At 40.1% G+C, this 26,533-nt stretch overlaps 1 protein-coding gene across 20 annotated transcripts in view; it reads left to right on the top strand.

The window, feature by feature from the left end:
* The window catches only part of PHACTR1 (phosphatase and actin regulator 1), a 296,609-nt gene that overhangs the window by 175,019 nt on the left and 95,057 nt on the right, over positions 1 to 26,533 (top strand). For all 20 annotated transcript variants that reach the window (NM_001389383.2, NM_001389382.2, XM_046917540.1 and 17 more), the window contains one exon: positions 691 to 855. In NM_001389383.2, the coding sequence (NP_001376312.1) occupies positions 691 to 855 (165 nt within the window). The remainder of the gene's footprint in view (positions 1 to 690; positions 856 to 26,533) is intronic.

Below are 26,533 nucleotides of genomic sequence, written 5' to 3'. Positions count from 1 at the left end.
AATATGAATGTGCCAAGTGACAACCCCCAGCTTTCTCTTGCTGTGAGGGAGGGCAATTTAAATTCTTCAGATTTGTCTGTTGGTTTGTTTAAGTACTGAGACTTCTTTGATGTATTACAATGTAATGACTGCAGAATTTTCTTCTTTTATTTTTTTTTTAACAACAGAAGTTCAGTGAAAGTCTGTAGCCTCTCCTTAGGGAATTCAGCCCTGACTGTGGACTGTGTTGAAGTTCTCCAAGTCTCTCGTTTTTAAGACTTAAAAGGAGGCGATTGGGTTGGCAGAAACATAGGATGAGAGGAACCTTCTGGATTCTTAACACCCTTTCACTAGGAAATCCCTAGTTTAGGCCCTTTCCCTAGTGTAGGCCCTAGTGTAGGAACCCAGACAGTTTCTGTGAACACAGTGATAATATCAAGGGGTTTTAGCCCTTGCCCTTGGTCAGTATTAGTTCATGCAAATTTCTCTTGAGTCCTATTGTTAATACAGATCTTTACAACAGAGCGTGAGTTCAATTGGAAGAAAATAAATAAAGTTAAAATAATAAAGACTGTGTTTTTTTCCCTTTTTTAGTAGTTTCTGTAACCATGGAAAAAAATTTACCATCTGTGTGGTTCTCTGATAATTTATTATAATATCCATTTCACTTTTTTATTTTGTTTCTTTCTCCTTTTCTTGCGGAAAATCCAGCGGAGGAAGTGGAAAGACTGGCTGCAATGCGTTCAGATTCTCTAGTACCTGGGACCCACACACCTCCAATCAGAAGAAGAAGCAAATTTGCCACTCTCGGAAGGTTGTTTAAGCCATGGAAATGGAGGAAGAAGAAGAGTGAAAAATTTAAGCACACTTCTGCAGGTAATAGTCGCTGTCGGGTTGGTTTGTTAATCTTGGGCTGTTTGATCGACAAGGCTAAAAGCTGTTAATGCAGCCCCAATTTATACACTTCTTATGGTTGTAGTTTGGCTGGCAGAGATTTCTCAGATTCTAAGTGATCTTTGTTACCAGCCCTTTCTTAAAAGGAGGAAAAAAATAAACACCGCATTTCATACACTACAATTAAAGCAGCAGCTCAACAGAGCTATGTTTTCATGTTCTACTGTAAGAGCTAGGAAGTTAAACAGGAGAAATCTTGTTACACTGATTTAGCAGGCTGTGGATAAAGGAAATGGTGTGAATGAAAAGACAAACCAAGCGGAGGGTACAGCCACAGTCAAACTCTGTAAGTACAAACAGAGGAAGAGAAAAAGAGACAGCAAAGGAATTGACATTTCCTTGAGTAATTCGTGTAACCATATATTATTTTTTCCATTGGGCTGGAAAAATGTGTCACTTGTTTTCTGAGAAAAACAAATCTCTCTTCCTGCCACACCTCTTCTCCTGCTGTTGCATTTAACGCTCCTGATTTAACACTTCTTAATATGTATATGCACGTTATACTCTTTATATATGTATAAGCCTATATGTATTTAAGCATAAAGTTTAACACTTTATATGTGTATATACATATATTTATCTACATTTATATAGAAAACTGCAAATACATGTTTTTATATTGCACATTTGCCTGAGCAAGAATCCCAAGAATCCATGTGCTGATTCATAGAGATTTGTACCTGATTTGTTTCAGACTCTGTTTTACTTACTTAGAAGGCTTCTTTTCTTTGCTCTTCCATGATGACTAATAATTAGTACATGTGTTTCAGCAAATCTTAAGTCTGGATTGTCTGTGAGAAAACATGAGTTTTCTTCTGACTTCTTATCATTCTCACTGGAGCTAGGAACAAAGCAGTTGCCAGAAGATACTTGAATTATAGCCCAGTTGCTCTCTGACCTGTTTATTGCACAGTGGAAACTTTCAGGCAGGGCTGGAGTATACTTTCTGACATGCCTAAGCCTGTACACTTGCAAATGACCCATAATAGCACCAGAAGTCTGATTTAGCTAAGTGCAAATTTATGCACGAGGTTAAATGCAGAATAAGATTTTGCAGGGTTCAGACCTAAGGGTGCACTGTACTGTGTGGTGTTTAAGCTGCTCCCTGATTTGTCAGGCAAGGACTAATGAGCCGGAATGGATGGCTGTATTATTCTGACTGGTGATTGTATTTTTGGTTTGACAGCTGAAAAACTATTGTCACGAAAATGACATGTTTCTGCAAAACAAAGAGCTTGTCTTTCATGTTCTGTAGCAGCCATAACTGTAGTGCAGTGTAAAGGATTTCTATGAAATTTGCATTGGATACGTGGATGCTTTAATGACAACCAGTTTGAAGCTAGTTGCAGCATTCTGGGCTCATTGGTTACACAGCATAACCACAGCAATACTGGATGTATCATGGGATGAAGAAATGCCCCTTGTATTTATTTATATGGTTTATCCAGCTCCATGAACTGGGACTGGGCTGCATACTGCTCGAGTTAGACTAATTAGGTTGAAACTGGCTTGAATATGCCTGTATGGTCTGCTCTGGGCATTGCAAGAGTCATTATGTAGATTGTCCCCATTAACAAAAAAAAATTTGGAAAGCGTGCTGTGATTAAAACCAGAGTAAAAACATGTACATCCTTTTCTCAGGCCTTAACCTGGCCAGCCAGCATATCTCCTTCTCTTGTAAATGGGACTTCAGTGTCTGAAGAACAAATTAAAGGCAGGGTATCCAGTTTGCAGGAAATGTTTGACTGAGGTACTGAGTTTGATTTCAGCTGAATCCAAAGCCTTTTTTTTTTTTTCCCCGTTTCTTGTAAGCCAACAATATCCTGCAGCTGCTTGGCAAAATTGGTATTCTTGTCAGCTCCCCTGCTAATAACTACAGCAAAATTGACACAGATGTCGAATTTGCCAAGCACTCTGCAGGAAGCTCTGGGGGAGACTTGCTTCTGGACTGCATCAGAGCTGGGGACCCCACAGTTTCCATCCTCCACAACCCTGAGGAATGGGAATCCAGCAGAATCCTGTCAGACAATCTCTATCTGACAATTCAGCAGCACTGATTGAACCTACCGTGTGCAAAATATTTTGCACACAGAATACTAGTGTTTTCCCACCTGTGTTTGCATGAGCTCTGGTCTAATACCTCTGATCTCACTGAGAAAATATATTTAATTTTTACAGTGAAATCAAAGGACAAGCTTATGAGGTGGCATAATGAGAGTCAGCATGATACTTCCTAATACAGGCTTATTTTCTTTTAGTGCACTGATGAATGTGATGCTTGGGGGAAAAAAAAACAACAAAAACACCCTATTAGTGTCCTGCAAGCATGCAGCCAAGCTTTCCTATCTGTACAGAACATCAGTAATTATTAAAAATAAATACTAATACAAGTACTTTATTAGCCTCTTATTTGCCACAACAATAGATTCAATTATTTTAAATGTTGTAAGTGATATGGGTCAAAACGTGTGACCTTATCTGTTGACAGTTGCCTTGAAGTTAATGGGATTTTTTTTCTGTGAGAGGACCAGAAGAAGCAAGAGAGTCAGGCTGATATTGAAGGTTAAAAGATTGCCTTTTTTGGAGAGTTCCAAGTGATAACATCTTGCATCTGTATCTTTATTAGACTAAAAGCTCTGTGCTAAGGATTATTGATTCTCCTTGTACGCAAAGTGTGGAAACGTTTATTACTGTGGTGTGGCGAGGGGTCCCTCACAGCAGTGAGCAGTATGATAAAGCTTTGGGAGTACAGTCGAACTGCCAAGATTATATCACTTGATGAGTCTCCTTCCTTTAAGCAATGAGCAGCAGTCTTACTTATGGCAGAAGAAGCAAGGGAGGAACTGGGAATTTTCTTTGCCTGAGCACGTTCCCAGCTGGATGCAGCTGGGACGGCTCCAGCAGGCTGCCCAATATCTTTAAAGCTCCATCAAATACTGTGGGAAGCAGCACAGCAGATAGCAGGAAGGAAAGCTGGCCGTCTCCTCAGCTAGACCTGTGTCATCATTTTCATACCTTGATCTTGTTCTGTTTGCCTTGATGTGAATTTCATAACAGTTTCTGGGTGTGCTGGTGTTTTATTGCACTGCTGTGCACGTGCTGGTGAAATGTCATTTCTTGGCTGTGTTTTGGAGGAGGAAGTGCGTGTTGTCTTGTGAAATAAAGAAGCTTGAGGGGAGATAGGTCCTGGGATTATTTGAAATATGATTGAAGTGGTTTTTTAATCCCTGCATTCATCAAGAGCTAACTGCTTGCAACCTTTCAGAAAAAAAAAATTTCAGCTGCTTACAGGAGTCATTATTGGGAAAAACGTCTTGTTTTGCCATTTCAGATGTCTGGTGACCTTTATTTTCAAGAACTGATGCTTTCCTTTTCCTTCATCCATCCCACAGTTGCAATGCTCAGAGAGAGGAAAGAGGAAGCATGTAATTTGTACCTGGAGGAAAATGGTTGTGTTGAGAAGAGGAAAGCAGGAGTTGAGGGGTCTGGATAAATCTCAGTAGTAAGTAGGAGGGGCAAGTGATTTGTCAGTGTTTGGGTTAGGTACACAGGCAACCTGTACAGTTAGCAGAGAAAGTCCAGTGTCTGAAGGGAGCTCCACTGCAGCTTATTTTGCTAAGTGGAGGATTGTCTGAGATAGTAATACTAAAGTGAGAAAAAGAAATCTGCTTATCTCTGCTTTCTCCAGGTACTTCAAAACCTACTTTCACTTGTCTTCCAGATCCTCCTCCTTATAGAAAGCCATGAAACTCCTTCCATGGATCAGTCCTCAGGCCACAGCCTGACATGACAGAGGCCTTGGGCCTGGAGAATTTAGCTCCAACTTCATGTACAGCATTGTTTGCTTAGGGTAAAATTAGAGGTTGTAGAGGTTGGCATTCACCTGTCTCAAGGTGTAGGAGTACAGAGTTTGTAGGGATAAAGACTGGGACTTAACAATGTAGACTGACATATCTGAAGAGCTAAGAAACAAATGAGCATAAGCCAAGAAAGATCCGTTGGGTTGGGGAGGATTGGGCTGGGAGACGGGGGCTTTCAGGACATGTGAGCAGGCTGACCTGTTGCCTGAGGACCCTAGGACTCTTCTCCTGCTATCAATTGCTCTTCTAAAATAGCTGAGGTCTGTGCACTGAATTTAAAGGATGAAGCCCACTAATACAGGCAGTGCTGCAAAATGGAGCATCTGGATTCTTTTAGGGAGGTCATACAGGCACTTCCTCACTCACTCAAACTGTTTAAAGAAAAGCAAGTGTGCCAAAACTATATTCACTCGTGAAACTTTTAGCTGTTCCACTCCTGGATCTGTATTAAAACAGCTGTTTGTTTTATGCTCAAGTGCTATTTTTTTTTTTGCCTGGGTAGCCTTATTGCTTCAGTTTTTCCAAACCAGGGTCTTATAAAAAGCACTGTATAACATTTCATATGGCAATGTGTTTATGTACCATAAGTCTTCCAGTCAGCAGGGGGACTGTTTAACAACACTTACAGGCAGGGACTTTGAGTAACTCTGATTAACACAAGAAGAAAACAAATTGTGATAAATCTGCAATTAGAGGAGCTGTTTTTCATCAGTGATGTCCATGTCATTTTAATTCCTATGGCTGATGATTTCTAACTACAATAGGTAAATATTTTGCGCTTTCCTTTTCAGAATATTCTGAATGGTAGAAATTCAGTAATTTGTTGCCAGTGCTGCAATTAAACATTCCTATTCTCTTCTGTTTGGAAAATGATTGCTTTGTGTGCTTCCACAAGGGCACCTGTGTTGTAAAACTCATTAGGATCTCATTCTGATCACTTGAATTTTTATTTAACAACTACTGTGATCCCATGTGAAAGGTTTAATGAATTAGTTTTTTCAGTTACAGCTCCTCTTACACTTTTAGGCCATTCTTTCTCTAGGTTTAGGTATGGAAGACTGAGATAATTATGTTTCTTCTTCCCTTATCAGAGAGCAGAGTCCTCCTCTGCGGTGTAGCTCAGTCTGAAGTTATGCTGAAGCTTGTCCTGTCCTCATCCTTGCCTGAAGCTGTTACCTACATCACAAGCATGCATTGACTTAAGCAAATATTTTTAACTGAAGGACAAACTAGAAAATAAGCATATAGTATCTCAGTAATTTGTGGATGAATTGCAGGTGTTTCTATTCAAATTTGCCTTTGTTTCTGGGTATTTGAACTGGGTATTGAGTATAGCTAAAAATGTGAATAGCAACTATAAGATGGCCAGACAGGAAAATGTTAGGAGGGGTTTGGCCTCTTCTCCCAGGCAGCAAACAGAACACGAGGAAATGGCCGCAAGTTGTACCAGAGGAGGTTTAGGTTAGACATAAGGAAAAACTTTTTCTGTCAGAGAGTGGTCAGGCACTGGAATGGCAGCCCAGGGAGGTGGTGGAGTTGCCGTCCCTGGCAGTGTTCAAGAGGTGTCTGGATGAGGAGCTATGAGATATGGTTTAGTGGTTTGTGGTAGCAGTGGTGATGGGAGGACGGTTGGACTACATGCTCTTGTAGGTCCTTTCCAACTTTGAGATTCTATGATTCTGTGATTCTGTGTTTATTTTTCAGGTCTGCTGAAATATTACACTGTTTGACCTCAAGCAGTGGATAAGCAATGAATATCTTAATTATTATTTAAATAATTATTTTAAACTTATAAATTAACATTTTAAATTTCATTTTTTGCATCAATCTGAAATTGCACATTCTATGCATTCTCCATTTTTGAAGTGGGAAAAAGGAAAAGAGTTCTTTTTAGGTCTAAACGCAGGTTGCCCACGCTTCTCTTTGCACGCACTAACATTTCCTTACTGCCTCTCGAGAAGTTGCACCAGAATTCATTCAGAACTGTAGGCAACTTTAGAAAGTTGAGCATTTCCATATAGTGATCACAAACTAGACTGCGTATCTGCTTACCGCTGCGGAACAAAAGATCCCACAGAGGTTTTTAAACCCAATGGTCATTTTCCAACCTGCAGTGAGATTAACAACCCAAAGCTTAATTGAGCGCTTTGTAGCAAGGGAAAGCCTGAGCGACACTTGCTTCTTTATTGCTGGAATTATAAATCTTCTGTGTTTTCAAATCTGGCATTTTAAACAGATTAAAAGAATGCAAATGAGCAGTTATGTTCAGAAGGTGCAGCTTTGATTTGCACACAGAGGGCAGTTACAGCAGTCGTCTATTTTTATACTGGAATTGCCAAATGCAAGCTTCTGTTTCAAAAATGGGGAATACGATCACTCACCCAGGTGTGCTTATCCCACTGCAGAGCAGCATCTTTGTGTCTCCTTGAGGGCTGCTGTGTAACACTTCCAGGTTTGAAGAAGGAGACGTTGCTGAGCTGGACTGAAAATGCATTTTGGGGCTGTTGTAGCACCATCCCAGCTCAGCACACAGCTTTAATAGAGCCACTGAGACGAGGCTCTTAAATGTGTCCCATCTCACAGGAAAGGGATGTTTAATGAGGCTGTTTGGTTTTTATGCTAATTACATTTCCAGCTGCTGTGAAAATTATATGAGGGCACCCAAAGTGTAATACTGTGACATAATTCCACAACAATGCATTCCTTTTAAAATAATGTAATAATACAATTAATCCATTAGAGAATTTACAGCAGATTTTGAGGATTGAAAAATAGATGCTGTTAATTGCATGCACTTCTGCATGCTACATGGAATAGAGAATGACATTCATTGGAAATGGCTTCAGAAGTGTTCAGAATGAGCAATAACAGAGTATCTGGTTTGAGGGAGAGAGAACAGGCATGTTATTGTTTAAAAAGCTGTTGTATATCTTCAGGTGCTATTGCCATGACTCATGAAGGTACAGTCTTCATCAAACTGTGTGCTTACAGATTATTTTAGAATGTTTTCATTTAGTAACAAAATACACTGAAGCTTCTTTTTATTTTTAAACTGCATCTGAAGCATGAAAATTAATTACTGTTTCTCAGGCTGTTGGCTTTCATTCTTCAGGTTTTTCATGCTGTCTTTAATGATGTGGGGGGAGGCAGCAGTGTTTTACAGTGACACAGAGGCACAAGGCATTCTGTGTAGTGAGAACAAAGCCGGAAGGGCAGCAGTTGCATTAGGTTGTCCCAGGCACCGCAAGCGGTCTTTTTTCTCCTTTCTGGTAGAATGGTCTCAGGATGTGGCTTTTAAGAAACTCACGCCAGAGGTCATTTTTGTTATTCCATCAAAGAAACAGCCATTGGATGTTACCACACAAATCTCTCCTTGGTCAGTAACCTACGTTAATGCAGGTGCATGTCTTGAGACTCGTCCATGGTGCTGCAGGGTTCAGGTGCTGTAGCTGGAGAAATCTGCTTGGAACATTCTGCTCTTGCTTAGGGGTGAACATCTCTCACTCCCAGAACAACAGCATGGAAAATCCACCACACATTTTAGATGCCACTGCCGAGTGAGTGATTTCCAAACGGGAAACTCGTTAGATGCCTTTGCTTAGAGCTGCTGTCGAGGGAGTTTTATTCCTCGAATACGGCTTTGCTCTTGCTCGCTGTTTCCCATGGGAGAGGAAATGAAGCAGGAATCCCTGAGGCCAGCGTGGCAGCACATTGATTGAGTCCTGCCATATCAGCGACCTGATTGATGGTTGACCCATATTTTGGTTGGGAATTGAGTTGTTATGGTAATGCAAACATGCAGCCCAGTGACTCTAATCTGATAAGATATTTAATCATGGTAGCTGCCCTTTATTTCATTGTCTGAGAAATGCATTAAAAAGGCACATACAGCTAGATGAATAGGATTTTGGTGGTAGGGATGAGAAATCCCAGATCCACAGGGATCTGAAACATGGATAGCAGTCACCCAGACAAAGCCATTAACCATGTGCTCTTTCCAGGGCTGCTAGAGCCAGTATGCAGAGGAATAATAAACAGTTGCTAGAAGGAGAATCTGAGTTGCCCTATTTTTAGAGATTTAACAGGAAAAAAAAATCAGATTATAAATAGGGAATCAAAGATACTTTGACAAAGAACAGTTGTTTTTTAGAAATCTTCATCTAAGCCTTGTTTATTCTAGGGCTTGTTTATCTATCGTTACTTGGGAAAGTTGTTCTGAATTATCTAAACTGTAAATATGAAATGGATTAGTTATGTCACTGTAAGCCCTAGAGTGGATGTTTATTCAGTTCATGAACTCATTCATCTTATTTTAATTCATTAAGGCCAATTCAGATCTGAATTAAAATGTCCACACAAGTATTTAATATAGCATTGCTGATCCTCCTTGAGTTACTTAATTTAGATGGCTTTTCTTGAGAGCCTCTGTAAGTAGCCACAAGAGCTAGCAGGACGGAATGCAGATTACTTACATGATCTGCCACAAGATCCAAAGGCCCTGTTGGGTTGGTGAGAGCTAGTCCTAGCTACCAGGACTGACCACAGGGGCAAGGCAGAAGAATCCAGAGGTGGTGATTAGAGCACTTTGTAAGGAGATAAAACTTGGGCTCTCTCTCCGTCTTGTCCTAAACAATGCCTGTAGGTACTCTAGGCTCCAAATGTTGCAGACTGTGGTCCCCTCTATTTTTTAGTCAATCTTCCATTGTGTAGTACTTTCTTCAGAACTCCTACTTGCTAAGTAAAGTCCTTCAGAGAGAATCTTGGGTTCCAGTAATAAAAAACAAACTATAAGAAGCCTCATGTGACTGCAGAAGTAAGTATTGGAAACCAAAAGAACAGAAAAAAAATGACAAAAATTTTCTAGTATTTAAAGTCTATTTTGAAGAACACAGTAGGTGTTTTTAATATTTGTCGTTTGCTTTACTGAATCCAATTACATTTTCAGAGGGATGTTTCTGTTCTGTATTACAGTACCTCTGTAAAGAAAACTGGAGATGGTTAAAAAAAAAGACATGTTTTGGTTTGCATTGATTTGTATAGACTGAATGTCGTACTCTCTGTTGTTAACTGCATTTGAGTTGTTTGTTGTCTACAAGATGTTCCTTTCATTATAATAGTATGTCTTTCTGATCCCCACCCCCCATACTTTTAGATAGAAGTAATGGGAGGATAGATAGTAACACTGACATCACCAGCTATTCCTTTTGCTATTACTCAAGTAGCATATATATATTGCCAGGCAGAAAAACTGACTATCTCAATTATTTTGCAACTGAATATGTGCGTGTACATATTTGAATCTACAGTCCTTATTTCCCCTTAAAAGGTTTTAATTTGATAGTTAACTCTCTTGGTCCTTTGTACCTTCAAAGCTCCATGAGTCTTTCCAAGTTAATCAGGCAACACAAACAATTCTGTTTATCAAAGCAGGCAGTAAAAATCAGCCTTTTGCTATGGTGAATCATACTTTTTCAATTTAACCAACAGTGTTATTTGCCTATTTTAAAAGAGAAATTGCTAAGGGAATTTACTTTTGCTGCTAGCTACTGCTTTAACCTGAAAACACAAATCCATCACCTCCCTAAGTTTTGCAAAATGCTCATGGTCTCCATGTGCTCATCATTAATTCCACAGTTGCATGGGGCTGACAGCTGAAAGTGCATAGATAAGCAGTGCTCCAAGTGAGGTCCAAAGAGTGCCCAGAAACCCTGCTGCCTGAAGGTGACTTGTATTTGTGCTGAAAATAGTTGACAATGGGTTTGATTTTTCTTTCTGCCGAAGCTGATGAATCCTCCCTGTCTTCACTGGATACAGGGTGCCTGGCAGGCAGTTGCTGAATGCCAAGATCCTTTGCTCATGCGGATAGCTTGCAAAGGCTCCTGCCAGCTGCACGGTCTCCCTTCCAAGGAGCTTTGTACCCAAAAGAAGACAGTGGTGCTCAGTGGGCGCTTGGCTCTTTGCAGTAGTGAGCCTTGTGTCTGCAGGCCAAAGTGTCTCCAGGATGTGAATGTGTGCTGAAAACACACTGTTTGCAGCCTTCTAGATTTAAGTTCTGCCTAAAAACACTTGGAAGGTCATGAATTTTCTATCACCATCATCAAAAATCAATTCTTTGTCCACGCTTCTATGCAGGCACTTACATTTTCAAAACTGTACACGAATCCCTAAAAGCCTGCATGCTTTATGGACCCGATCAAAAGCCCAGTAAAAATGATTGTTGAATCCCCTTTGGTTTTCATGGCCTAGGATCAAGCCTGTATTAAGTAGTCAGATGAGCATTCCTCCCAATTTCATTTGTAATGAGAAAATATGCTATAGGCATATTAAGCATTAGTTTAAAAAAGATGTAGTTGGCTGTGAGTGAAATACTCAGATGGTGTTTGGACTGAAGTTTAGATATGCCTGAGCATGAGGGTTTGGGTTTTTTTCTTTAATGCTAACTATTTCTGGACACATCATCTCTTCTGGAGGATTTTTGTTGATAGCTGTGGGGAAAAGAAGCAAAGCTATAATTCCGTAAACAACAGAATTTACGAGACCTGATTTTATATGGGTTACTCTTTCCTGGATTAATCGTGAGACTAGGAATGCAATTTGAATCACTTTCCTCTAGCCAGCCTGCTAGTTTGTCTGAGCTTTAGGAACATAATTTCATGGTCTTTCGTTCCATCACCAAAGATGGCTGAAATTAGAAACAGGTAATGACATTGTCAAGTAGGGTGGAGAAATGCAGGAGATTCAAAATTGCTTCAAGAAATACACGAAAATGAATGAGAGAAAACAGACATTGGCTGGCTGGTGCTAAAAGGTCACCTTGGCTGCTCTGGATTTAGACCAGGAGATGAGACTGGGAGAGTGGCAGTGCTCTTGACAACTTTATACACCTTCAGTCCTGAGTCCAAAATATTTAAACCAAATGTAATTCTGTTAGGAAGGATCAGAACTTCTGAAAAGTTGTTTACAGAAATAATTGGGGATTTTTTGATACCTGTAGATTTTATGATATGTGTAATCTGCCCACAGCCTCCCATTTGCATTGAAAAGGAGGGAGTAGGAAGGAAAGAAGATATTAGTGTTTCCTAGGGAAGCCTCGTCACCGTAAGAGAGGGATGCCCATGAATGGAAGAGGAACTCGTGTTTCAGAGGCCATGAATAAATGGTCTGAGGAGTTCACTTCAAGGAGTTTCTGAAAAGACAGCAGCAAAGGAAAACGAAGCAAATCCCATGTGGAAGAAAATCCACGATTAATCCATGGATGTCTTTGATCTGGCACTATTAGAAAGAAAGGAATTAGAAATGAGTAGTATTTAATGAAGTTTATGTTTACCTGTAAGTAATTCTATCATAGTTAGTCTTTTCGTGAGAATGACTGAAAATGCAAGAACCTTTTCCTCTGTTTTTTTAAAATCAGAAAACTTTAGTTATCTGCTCTCCAAAGAGAACCCCATGGTACAGTGGACACAGGGGAGTGCAAGAGGTCATAACAAAGAAGGAAAAGAAAGCACAGGTCCTAACAGCCATCACTGGTTGTTCAGGGACAATCCTGAGTGCGCTAACACTACAGTCCCATTGAGAGCTTTCAGTGTTCCTTGCAGTGAACCGTATCAAAGGCAAGGATTATCTTGACTGTGCAATAAATAACTTGGTCTACTTGTTTTTCTCAAGGTAGACAAATGCCCCTGCCACTTGTAAACCTGCTGTACAGATGCTGTGTTCTGATGGTGATGACTTCATTTTGAAAGACCTGTAAACCTTTTCTTGACTGTTATTTACCCTTGAACTAGGGGATAACTTGTTGTCTCATAATCTCATTATGTCATTATCTCATTCATCTTTTCCTGCACCCTGGTGTTTTTTCTCGTTTTTTTTTTCCTTCCTCTGACTATGAGTAATTAATTTTTTAAAAGCCCTTAGACTGCCGCCATATCCAGGCATGAATGTGCTGTAGTGGCTTCATTCTCTCCTCGAAGGGATCCTCAGTGGTATGGAGGAGTGTCTTCTGCCACTACAGGATAATTAGCTGTAGTATGGCCTCTGCCATGTTGCGTATGACTCTCTGCTGATACACAAGGAGAGGGCAGGATCAGAGCCTATACTATACCTGTTTACAATATTTCTGGGTGTACGTATGCACCAGCATACAGCACAGAGTACAGGTGGATGTCTAGATAGTTCACCGAACACCACTATCACTCACAAAAGGGATGACAACCAGAGAAAATTCATGTATATTGATTTATAAAATAGAAGAATGCAATCAGTGACAACTGTCCATCATATTCAGTGATGGGTCTAAACAGGCTGTACCACTAGACATCCATCCTTGCTCTCCATAACATAGGAGTCTGTCATCTTTGCAAGTACTGATGCAGGAGCTCTAGCATATGTACTCATCCCTTGTAAAAACCAAGCCCATGCACCATTTTTTTATTTAGATGTGATGTTTATGCCCCAGAAAGCTCATAGTTTGGAATGCTACCTCTAAATATTGATGTTGACTTTTTGCATCAGAATCCACAAAGGCATTGTACTGAAACAAGAGGCCAGTGATGCCGTAGCATTCCTGGCATTAATGTGCAGACAACACTCCTGTAGGCAAAATGCACTGCAAGTAGCTGACAAAACAAATCAAAATCCCCCTATTTGTTAGGCTAGCAGATTAGTCTGCATTCTGGCTTTACTTCAAGGATTGTGAAACTGGCTTGATTCAGCTGCTCTTGTTTGAGTGACTGTGTTTAGGTCAAGTCATGTCTCGGATGTTCCGTAGTGTAGGCTCATTCTGAACTCACATAGCTGAGACTTGAATTGGTGCCATGAAATTAAAAAATGTAATATGAATTCACTTTTTTATCAAGATATGTTAGGATTCTTGCCTCTATCAAGAGGGAATTGGCTGAGCCTCTCTTGCAGGAGGTCATGAGCTTGACCCTGCCACCACCCATGATCTATTCTACATGCTGGGACGTGAACCTGGATTTCCAAAATCCCTGAGCTCCTGCTGCCAGTGAAGAGGTGACAGTTTTACAACTTATTCCTTGTCGTCTGGCTCTGGTTCATTTACTGAATCGGCTGGCTCTGAGTTCATCAGGAAAGCCGTCAGCTTTCTATGCTGATCAGAATGACTGCTGAGAAGAAGTTGTTTTATTTGACCAGGATCTTCAGGATTTATCTATGGAATTAGGTGCTCTGAGGGGGAGCATAGCTTGTGTGTGTGATATCTGTTGTCTTGGTAACGTGGTTTTATCCACAAAATACAGTTTGTGTCTGAGCACCCTTGTTACCCAGAGCTGCAATGTGAGTTATATTGGTCTCTTTGCTTTCCTTGCACTCCTAGAAGGGGGGACTATAAAAGTGAGCTCTGGGAGTACTCAGGATAGAAAAGCCACCGAGGAGGAGATCTGTGACACTCTCCATCTGTACCAATTAAAAATATGCCAAACCATAGTTCACTGCACAGATAAATGGGAGAAAAAGAAAACAGGCCTTGAGGATTGCACTATCTGAAAGCCAACAGTATCTCCAGAAGAGCAGAGCTCTCTCTTACCTAGTGTTAGAGCAAACGTGGTACTGCTATGCATATTATGAACAAATTGCTCTGCATACTTGATGTGAAACTCCCTGTAGATTAAAGATGAACAAAGCAGCAGCCATTCCAAGCACATGTGCTGAGGTATGGGCTAAGTACTTTTTCTGCTGTTCTGATGATATCTGTTGTGCTGCAGAAAATCTGCATAAAAATAAGGCTAATAGACAGGAGCCTCAGACTAATGTCATACCAAGTGGTGTAAAGAATCTTCTTACTCATGTAATACTTGCTAGTCCAGTACAACCTTTACATACATATGCTACATACCACTTTTTTCCCTGTAATCTGTACGTGTGTTTGAGCATTGTCCTTCATTACATCACCTTCCCACAGTAGATGATGCATTGCAGTTTTCTGTCTGTTAAACTTGTTGGTAAAAAATCTCATCGCCTCCAGTGACAACAGGCCTGACCCTGTGTAAAAATAGGGTGTAGCCGGGAGGCTTTCTTTTGCTTATCTAGGACATCCCAGTTGGTGACAAGACCACTTTAAATAATACTCTTGAGTAAGTAAGACAAAAAAAAAAAAAGTATTTACATTTATTAAAGGAGATAACTGTGGAACAAATCATGTCGTTGAATAGTAGTGTGGAAATTGTCTACAAAATGCTCATTTCTTGGCCATCTTTTTTTTTTCTTTAACTTTGCTTGAATAACAAAAATGCTTTTTTTTTCCCATTAGTCTCCAAACGACCTTTAGTCATTTCCATTTGTAGTTGCTCATGTGAGTTTCCCAAAGTCTTTTGAAGTGGGACTGCTTCTGTGTAGGAAGACAGTATCAAGAGACACCTCTCATCCTGTTTCTGTCTCTGTAGCATCCCCATGGAAATCGGACCAACTGCTTATGTGGAAAAGTAATACAAGGAAGCCACTGAGGCAGTTTTAGCTGTCTCTTAATGAAATGTAACGGCTGGAAATCAGGAAGCACATGAGCATCATGGGACCAATCTTCCCTCTGTGGAGAAGCAGCAATTGCTGTGTAAACCACAGCCAGTATGTCTCTGAGGAGAGCAGTGCTACGATGAGTGGGTAGCTAATGCTATGGTGGAGTGCTTAAATCCAAACACCACTTTAATTAAATTCCAGTAAGTATTAGGGCTAGGAAAAATAAATTAAGCAGTGGGCAAGATTTTAGAAATTGGAACCAATCCTGAACTGATGTGAGCACACTGACCTGCATCTTCTTGCCGTTTGCCTGAGATCATTTTTATGCTTTGGGATATCCTTTCCAGTCAGTGGTCCACCATATTTTAGTAAAGCCTGGGCCATTTTCCATTCTTTCAGTACAGCTTGCTCTGTAATTGCTCAAAGTGTACCCCTGAAGGATTTTATTTCATTTTTCTGTACTTCATATCGTGGGAAAATGTTTAAGTCAGATAGCAGTTTCCTCAACACAACCCAGGTTGAAGTCTCCAGTTCTTCCGGCCAGAGATGTCCCAGCCAGATGTCGATAGTATTGCATTCAGTGCAGGGACAGCACAAGACGACATGCATGGCAGGTCCAGAGCACACACACAGATGTGCCATTTTGCAGTTTCCTTTAGAAGATCTATGTGAGAGTTTTCCCTTTTTTTTTTAGTTATTTGTAATAACTAATGTCTTCTAGTTAAAATGAAGTAGCAACTAAAAATTGATCTTTACTTTTTTGAGATCAAAATTGACTTTGCTTTACATGTTTATTCCAGATGTCTTTCATTATGTCCAGGTTTCTGTTTAATTCTTCAGATTGGGTAACATTGACATCGTAAGTAAAAATCTAACTTGGCTCCATGCAGCTTTGTTCACCCAGTCCATTTTAATCTGTTCAGTTACTTGACTTTTAATTGCAGAGGTAACTCCTAGACTGAAGTGAACCTGTGCTCAATGCTTGAAGATAAGAGGCATGGGGTAGTCTGTATACTCTTTGTAAACGAATAACAAAGGATAGATGCTGAATAAAGATAGCAGGAAGACAACCAAGGCATGAATAGGTATCTCATGTATATTTGTGCAGTTAGCACATACTTACACATGCTCACATGCATTAATTCTCATTTTTTTTCTTTCTAGTTTTAAAATACTGGTGAAAATCCATACAGCGGAGATTTGTAGCCCATAGTTTAAATTTTGGCTGCACATGCTTGATGTGAATGGATGTGAGCAATTATTCTGTGAGGTTAAATGCATTAAGAAACATTTAATCACTCTGCTTTGGGAGCCATTCAGAGCAGTTTGTTCAAGGGTAATATATATGAATATAAAAGTTATTGTATACCTTGATAAAGTAGAACAAGTTGGGCAACCATAAAGTGGTATATGTTCTAGCTCTTACTATCCACGTTTTAATTTGTTAATTTTGTTATATAATTTAAAAGCCATTCCAGTTCTTCGTCATTCATGTGTAAAAGTTTTAGCTTAGTTGTGTAAACATATGCATATTTTATATTATTTTCCTATTGAATTTATGGATTGTATACTACTAAGCAGAAGTACAAGCAATGGAGCACATAATAGAAGCAGGGTTCTCTTTTCAGCTTCTAGTTTTGGAATGAGGTATGTAATTCAGACTCTTCTTTCTTACTTGATTTTTATTGCCCCAGAAGTGGATAAGGGGAAGCCTCTACCAAGTAAAATGTTTTGCTAGATTTGCAGTGTTCATACTGATGTAGGATTATGTATAACAATAAGAAGATGTAAAGAGATTCTGTAGTATCCAGGCCCACAATAAGAGTGCCAGACTCTTCCAGTCTCCTCTTTATTTCAGTATGTGAATGAGCAGGGGTACAGTTTTTCTCAGCTGCATGTTAATGTGCACAGGCATATGCTCTTTCCTCCTAAGACTGTCAAAACCCATAAAGAGTTTTAAATGGACGATTCCTAGTGGAATTCAACATAACTGAAATGTTTAGTGGCCGAGAAGTTAAGGAAGCTGGGAATACTCATTTCTGTGGTTCCTCGTGTTCTCTCTGCACATATGGATATTGAAGTGCCCTATTGCTGTAGCGTTCGAAGGTGCCCAAGGATGCAACAAGGCATTTCTGTGCACTGCTGAATGATGTGCCAGATCGATGAAGGGTGGGTGAACTGGGCTGTGAGTAACTTCAGCCCTTCACAGGAACAGTTGGGCATGGGAAACCACATGAAGCAGATCTGGCGGAATACTTTATCAAGCAGACAGCTTTAGATTTAAGGAAGCTTTGCAACATGGGGCAGCATGGTGAGAATGGAGGAAATCCATGGGACATGTTGGATCAGGCGGACACCATGTTCAGTGCTGCTCTCACTAACTGCTTGCAGATACAGAAAAGGAACTCTCACAGTGGCTTCCTTGGAAATGGAAATCCTGATAAAACTATTCTAGTGCACCTCAGTTGTTTTGATGATGTGTGCATGTTTACGTGCTGCAGTTGAGCTCTAGAGGTGCGTCACATTCAACAGTAGTCCACACTGAGGTGATTGCTTGTAGTGAAACTGTGACTATCTGAAACTGATTCTGCTGATTATGAGGAGAATAAATTACCAGTCTGTCTTTGTTTCAGTGAGCACAAGGATAGGCAGGATTTCAGGAGCTGTCACTCCCTTGGCAATTTTAGCATTTGGACTTACTTCCTATTTGACAATGATAGGTCTTTAAAATTTTACTTCTAGGTGTGTTTTTTTGGAGTCAGTTTTAGGACATATATGGGGCATCTATACCTAAACTCCGGTCAAATGTGTTAGGATGAGAACAGGTAATTTTGACGCTTCATCTAAAAGTTCTTCGTAATTTTTCTCAGCTGGGTTTATCACAATGCTAGAAAAACACTTTCTGAGTTTGAAACATTTAACAGGGATTTGGTGTTTCTCATGTTCTTTCTCTCCTGTGTTCCACTTAATTACAGGAGAGTGAAGTGGAAATACAGTCGTTGTTTACATTTCTTTGTCCCACTTGAGAATAATGGGATTGCTTTGGTGTTCTCGGAGTGGTGTCTGACCCACAATGGCAGTAGTACCATCTGCTAATTAAAGGATTTGACAAAATAATTGCAATTTTCTACTTAAATTAGAAGGTTCATCTTAGTAGGGTTTCTGATTCTTCTTCGTCTTGGGGGATACGTAGAAAGGCGGCTTGCATCAGGACAAGCAAATAACTGCTCGTTAACGTAACAGACTGGCATCAGGAAGACAAAAGCCACTGTTCTTTATACAGAAAATGAATAATTCTCACCTGGGACACATAATTTTCTCCACCTGTCTCTCTACTTATCTGTGTATACATGTATTCACAACTATTGCCTGTTAACTGTTGTTTTAATACTGATCCATAATACTCCAAAGCACAGCAGCAGTAGGGTTGTTTGGGAAAAGGATGAAACATATTACTGCAGCATTTTATGAAGAACAGCAGGAGGTCACAAACCACTTAAGTTTCCATGCCATAGAAAAATGATTATGTATTTATAAAGATTAATTTTTAATAATGCTGTTAGCTACAAATGTTCCTAGATCACATGTTCCTTGAACTCTGGTGAGGCTCACATCTGAATTCAGAACAATGAAATATGTAAAATATTTCAGCTACAAAATATACAAAATATGCTGGATACACAAAAATGCTTGATATTCAGATATAGTGAAGTTTTCGTGATTGAATATCACTGGAACTTCTGGTTCTTGTATTACAGCTACACTCATCATTCATTCCTTTTAATATCTAGTCAGGATAATGCTGATATTGCAAAGAAAACTGTAATCCTATTATTTTCCTTAAGTGTGTAACTCATGACAGTGCAGAAGTGGAATTGAACAAACCAGAAAAACAATTACTCATAAATTCATATACTGAACATTACCCACCTAAGCATATTTTCAGATAAGAGCATTATAATCTGAAGACTGAAAACCTAGTGGCAGTACCAGGATCAGGACTTTATAGTATCTTCACCTACGCTTCTAGAAGCTGGTATGTATTTGCATTGTAAAAATGCTCTGCATTTTGTGTGGAGAAAGAAACCTTACCAAGGACATTATGAAATGTGGAATCCAGAGCGCAAGCCTTGTACTACTTGCCTCTCTCAAAAAGTAAATTAACGGGAAAAGCTGTTTGAATTAGTGGATGCTGCTCCCTGCTGCAGAGCGAAGTTTTCATTAAAGACGTCCTGTGTTTCAAAAGTTTCTTGTCTACACAAGTCATTGGTTTGCACTGCGTAACCTTACTCAAGTCACTGTTTTTTCAGACACTCCTGGTGGGACCGTGATCAAGCCACATTCAGCAGCGTCTGTCCCACATGCAGCTGCTAGGGTTGAAACTATAAAGATGGCTTTTAAAATGTTTTATATTTGTAATGGGTTAATTTTTTCCATATAGTATCTTTGTAAGGTACCACGTACATACTGCGTATTATTAGGTATTTCTCAAAGGTGAAACGTCAGAGCAAAGCTATTGGGAAAGCTCAGAGACGTAGATGAAGTAAAACTGAAGGGCAATGGAAAGGCTCGATCCAGTCTTACTGAAGGGTTGAGGCATTATTTTGCTCTTACAGATGGCATAGGACCTTACTTGATTCTGTTGTACATGACTGATAGAGAGTTTTCCACAGAATACGTTACTAGTTGGCTGTCATTTCCCAGACTGCACAACATAATTACAACCTGGAAAAGACTGTATTAATGTTTATGTTGTAGGTTGTACTCTGCAAGGTAAGCAGTACTAACAGCCCTAAAGGCATGAAGAGGCCTCAGAGGTTCTAATATAAGATCCTCTCTGGCGTTGCCAAGTTTGTCACATCTTGTCTATACTGTAGATGCTTGTGTTGAGCAAACAAGGTTAGCCTCTGTGTTATGAAGAGGCATATTTTATTTTCAGTGTTTTATTTTAGGTGTAATAATAGTTTTACTGTTTGTCAAAAAACATGTGGCTGGTCATATCAGAATATATAGTCTCCTACATACTTTTGGAATAAATTTGATATCTGCAGTCATTTTAAAGAAATAGTGCACAGCTTTTCTTTGCTACATTTGAATATATGAGTAATATATGTAATCTCTAGAAATAACTCTAGCAGTGTCAAGGAAGACTGTCTAAACCACTGGAGATATTTTTATTGCCAGTTTTCAGCTACATTTTCTTCTATAGGTTTTAGTTTGGCAGTAAGTAGTATGATAAGTGTACAACTTTCTGTACTTAAGGGCTCAGCACAGGAAATAGTTCTTGAGAAACCATTCATCTTAACCAGATTTATTCCACATAAATGAAGTTCACCAAGGAAATAGGGCCAGTTCTCTAATGTTATCATCAATTACCTGGATGCAGGGCTTGAAGGTATACTACGTAATTTTGCAGATGACACTAAATTGGAAGGAACTTTTGAATCCCTGGAAGGTACAGAGGCCTTGCAGAAATTGACAAATTGGAAGACTGAGCAATCACCACCTGCAACTCTTGGTATTAGTGCAGACTGGGGGACAAAAGGCAGAGACGCTGGAGAGAAGCCACATGGAAAGGAATTTGGGGATTCTGTCTAGTGGCAAGTTGAATGTGAGCCAGCAGTGTGCCATGGCAGCCCAAAGGAGGGGGAGGTGTATGAAGAGCAGCTGAGTTCCCTTGGTTGGTTCAGCCCAGAGCAGAGGAGGTTGAGGGGAGTCCTCATGGTGGCCTGCAGCTCCTCACGGGGTCAGCAATGAGCTCTGCTCACTGGTGACAGTGACAGGACCAGAAGGAACAGCCTGGGGCTGTGTCAGGGGAGGGTCAGGTTGGGGATTAGGGAGAGGTTCTTCACCAGAGCGTGGTTGGGCCCTGGAACAGGCTCCCTAGGGCAGTCATCATGGCAGCAAGCATACTGGAGTTTAAGGAGCATCATTTGGACAACACTCCTAGACATAGAGTTTGATTTTTGAGTATGGAGCCAAGAGTTGGACTCAATCCCCATGCGTTCCTTACAACTCAGGTCATTCTGTGGTTCTATGAAATTTCCCTCAGGTGACTATTCGTAGTCCTTCACACCCCTAGTCCATAAAGGAGCCCAGGAGAGCTGGCGCCAACAAGAGTGGTCAAAGCCAGCGTCAGGACTCCCTCTAAGAGGGTAAGAGTGCTGTTACACCCACCGGTTTTCACTGGGTACCCCTTTCTTTTTCTCACAGCTACAAATTAGACTTATAGCTGAAGTTCAATTCTGGCAGAAATTGCAGCAAGGATGAGGGACTTCTCTGCATCTTTTGCACGCTTGTACTTCAAAGTTGATTAAAGTTGCAGTGACGAAGCAGCTGGCCAGGAAATCAGAAAACCCCATTATCTTCTGAGATCTGCTGCCAATCTGCTGACTACAGCAGAGCAAGTGCCCCTTCATTTCTGCAGATTGCTGCTTGTGCAACCTGCCTGGCTTAGGCAGCAGCTTTACTGGGTTGAGTATCAGTGGGGTGTCATCCTAGAACTGCACACTTAATACTGCCAATACTTGTGTGCAGATACATTTGCCTCTCCGCAAAGTAAGCTTCTCATCCCCAGTTTTCACCTTTTCCTTTCTGACCTTTCAAGACTTACTAAGATCTTGCTCCTCAACCTTGCTTCCCTGATCATTAATGTAAGCCTTAACCTGGTGCTTTCAACCTGCCAACAACTGAAAACAACTGGGAAATTGCTCCTGTCAGCACTGTGAAACCTCATCAGGCTCGGGATAAGTCTGGTCCAAGCTAGGAAATAGTGCTGGATACAGACCACACCTTCCATCCCACACAGAAATCTTTTATGTGTAGGAAGAATATACGTTGCATTTCTCTGCATGGACGTACTTAAAATCTGTGTCCTGCTGTTCCGGTGGTGGGAATTGTGCCTGTGGGAGAGGCTGATGCCCACCCTGGCACCATGGTGCTTCCTGCCAAGGGCTGCACAACTGAGCTGTGACCTGGCTCCCAACACAGAACAAGTACTGGCATGACACAGCTCACTTGTAAATCCTGACAGGCACTGGTAGACATTATGATCTGATTGACAAGCTCAGTCACTGAAAACTCTTAAGGCCCAAGGGATGCTCCATGCTAGAGTTACTGTTCACAGAGAAACTAGCTAGAGACAGCATAGAATCATAGAATTGCTCAGGTTGGAAAAGACCTTAAAGATCATCAAGTCCAACCTCAACCTAACCATACTACCCTAACTCTAGTAACCCTCTGCTAAATCATTTCCCTGGCTATACAAAAATGGAGAAGAATATGCCCATTAAATCAATAGTTGTTCCTACTTGATCCCATTTGTAACTAATTTAAGTAGAAGTCTTTTTGAACTTAAAATCCATGTCATAAGTATAAAATGAGGTAAGACTAAAATATTTGGCATAGTGATGCTCAGTGCTTGAGTGTCAAGAGAGGAGAGGCATGCAGGACCTGGGAACCTTGACAGCAAGAATCTCAGCTTCTCCCATCCCAGTATTATCGCAAAAGCATAGGAAAGGTCAAGCAGATTTCTTCTAACAGTCTAGTTAGGCTAGTTATTCCAATAAGTCTATTTTTAAAGTAGCTTTAAGCAATTAAGTGCAGACAATTATGTGCCACCCACTTTCATCTTTTCATAAGCCCTCTGAGTTTTACAAACAGAGAGTTTTGTTTGCTATGATCCTGTAATAGCCAAATGAATTGACAGCATTCTCAGGTAGTCACAAAAGATAAATTAAAAATTGAGATGAAATAATGCCCACTGTTCAATATGTTCACCACATTAAAAAAAAAAAAAAAAACTGACTTTCATATTCGGAGTTTCAGTCTCTATTCTTGTCTGGCACCTGACAAGAACCAGACTCCAATTTTATTCTGACTTTAAATTGAATTCAGGCAATTGCCTCCCCCAGTCTTGAGGCTGGCAACAAGAGGTAGTCATACAGTAGACTACTGGATATAAGAGTAGTAGCACAAAAAGGAATTGGAACTTCTCTTTTTTTTTAAGTATTGATAAGAAAGTTGTATTTACTGTAACTTAAAGATTCCCTTTCTCCCTTTCTCTAAAAGTAATGTTGGTATTTTAAGAATTACTTCTGATTATAGGGACCAAAACACCTACAAGGATGTGACTTTCAGAAGTATATCATTAAAAAAAAAAAAGTAATAATCTTGGGGAGGGACTTTTTATAAGGTAGCAACAGGATAGGGGGAAATGGCTTTAAATTGTCAGAGGGTAGGTTTAGACTAGATATTAGGAAAAATCTTTACTATGAGAGTAGTGATACACTGGAACAGGTTGCCCAGAGAGGTTCTGAATGCCCCCTCCCTGGAAGCATTCAAGGCCAGGCTGGATGGAGCTTTGAGCAACCTGGTCTAGTGGGAGGTATCTCTGCCTGTAGCAGGGGGTTGGAACTAGAGGATCTTACAAGTCCATTCCAACCTAAACCATTTGTGATTCAAATGCCTTAATTCATTTGCTGTAATCCAGGATCTTTAGCTGTCTGATGGGAGAACCAGGAATGTACAGAAGTGATTTTCCATAGGCACCTCACAATTTCCATTGCTTTATTCATCACGTTTTGGGGAGAATCCAGTGTAAAATGCAGACATATTAGAATTAGACATTTGTTTAAAAATATATAAAGATTTTCATGTTACCAGAGAAAACCTTTTCTTCATTTCATGTGTAACCTAGATAGGCTTAAAAAAATTACATTAGAAGCCTCTGAAAACTTAGAGGTTTCTTGTGAACCCTTTGTCTAACCATAAAGCAGAACAGCATGTTCAGTAAGGTTTGTGCCAATGAGTTAATTGCATATTACCTTGCCATGCTCCTACTTGCTTTCTTCCATTCCCTCCTATACAGCCTTCCTCTTACAATTTCTCTCTTTCCTCCTTCATCCTCAGCCATGTCTTCTTTCTTTTGCTGATTAAAAATGATCAGCAAAATCAACTGTTCTGCAAGATGAGCCCTCCCAGCTCTCATTTCATTCCACAGAAATGTCTGCACATCTCCCCTCTCCTACACCACAGAAAGCATTAAACAATCAGCAGTAGCAGCAGCAGAGTGCCAGCACATATCAGGGTGTGCAGCTGGGTCATCCCTCTGTGCCTGCACCGCGGGGGCACATCCCAAATTGGTGAGTCTCACAGCTGAGCCCCATGTACCCAGAAGCATGGATTAATAAGAATATGATAACCTCCATTAGAGTGCAGCTGCATGCAGCCCTCACAACTACTCTTTCACACTGTAATCCTCTCTCTGCTTTGGACAATAAAAATAAAGTCCACTCCAATTATTCCAGCCATTCTGAACCTCTTTTGGTAGATCCATATCTGTGACTGTGAATATTTTTCACAGAATGTTTCCTCTGATTTATTTTTTTTTAACCTTGTGCCTAGTTTATAATGGAAAACTGGAATCCTGAAGGAGAAATAATGCATCTTCTGCTTCATTCTCACTGACTCTGCCCTGACCTTGGCCTTAGACCACACCAGCAGCACTGTGAAATATCTGCAGGGGACTGAAGTGTTTCCCTGATACATTCCCTGAATATAATGATTATTAGTTACAGTAAAAGTTATAATATATTCATAGTTATAGTAATTCCATCACTCTCACCAGAAGTACTGTTTCAGCAGCACAGTAACGTGTGATCGTGGTGGTGACAGTTGGCCTTGAATGTAATTTCATGGTGATTTTCTTCACTTCCTAAAAACAAAACAGAAATGTATTTTTTTCTGGAGTGTTGTGGTTTAGTTTTTCTAAAATGGTGATTTTGAGCTCTGATATTTTGCAAGATGGATAATCAGAGGTGTCTGTAAGATTCTGTATACGTATTCAGTATTTTTCCATAAGTTCAGACTTTTAAGATTAAATGTAAGAGGTTTTAAGATGGTTCCTGTCAAACACTAGAACCAAGAGGCGAGCATATGTGTTACACTGCTGTTAATGGACTGAACAGTAACAAAGTGAGTCTTGAATTCAGGTAGCATTCAGAGTGCACACGTGCCATGGCCATATTACAACAGCTAACAGTGCAATGAGAAATTTCTTATTTGAATGCTTACTTGTAGCTCATATGCAGAGAACTATGAGCTAAAAATAAAGCTTAAAAGTAATTCTTAAATAGACCTACAAGGACATTGTATGTATTTTTTTCCTCATTAAAACAAAACCTTTTCTGTTGTCTAAAATTATCTTTAATTAGGATTGCATAACCTAGCAATAAAAGTGCTGATGATTAGAACCAGCAGACACATTCAGCTCATGGCTTTAATTAGATTAAGCTCTTCATCGCCAGCAGTAAGAGATGGAGTGCTAGACCTCTTTAACATTTAATCTGGAGAATGTTTTACAATTGTAATTAATATCATGAGGCAAAAGTTTACAGTGAGAGAAAAATCAATCTGCCAATATCTTTGTGTATTGCTGTTTGGCACATCTTAAAGATAGATCGCTTAGAGAGGGGGATCAACATGGGGAGCAGGTCTTACATGCACAGTGTCATAAAAAGTGCATTCCTACACCACATAAGATGGTTGTTCACTAATGATCAAATTTATTAGCCTTCCCAGCACTGGAGGCTCAGAATACTCCCTGCCTGCACAGGGTACAGGGCTATCACTGCCCAGCAGCAGTACCAAGAGCGTTTCATTGAGCTTTGCTCAGATTGGTACTGCTCACCCCTTCTGTGTTTCTCTGACACCCTTGAGAATTTGGGATCAAGCTCAGCTCCACTTTCTGGACTGATAAACTGTCATTTTTCAGTTCTTTAAATTCAGTAGTACGTTGCATTGTGGGAGCGTTTACACTGAGCAATCATACTCAGAGATATGTTATGTGGTCGTTGAAAATAAAAATGTTATGTGTTATTAGGACAATACTTCACTTTATCTTCTGTCTCATTTAACTAAGTTCCTCTTAACTGAACCTCTCACTACAAACTATGTGAGGGAATTGATCACTATGATATGTGTCTTTATTTCCAGGCAGAAAAGTACTGCAACTAGAAAGAGATTTTCTGAGGTATTTTTAAATCAGATGTCGCTGATTGTGAAGGCTTCTTAGACATTTTAAACTTTTCATTTATTTATATTGAAGCCATTTTTTTCTCATTTGAACTCTAGTGGAGAAACCAGAACCACCTCAAGCATCGGAGTGTAGAGGAAAGATGGCAGTTTTCAGCTAGCTGGAACAAGACTTGTTATCAAATAGCAGGCCTGTTTTTCCTTCTTAAATAAGTATTCATGAGAAAAGCATAATG

This window comes from Gallus gallus, chromosome 2, assembly GCF_016699485.2.
Source record: "Gallus gallus isolate bGalGal1 chromosome 2, bGalGal1.mat.broiler.GRCg7b, whole genome shotgun sequence".
NCBI classification, from domain to species: Eukaryota; Metazoa; Chordata; class Aves; order Galliformes; family Phasianidae; genus Gallus; species Gallus gallus.
The sequence above is the reverse complement of the archived record's forward strand: the minus strand, read 5'-3'. Positions and strand labels throughout refer to the sequence as shown.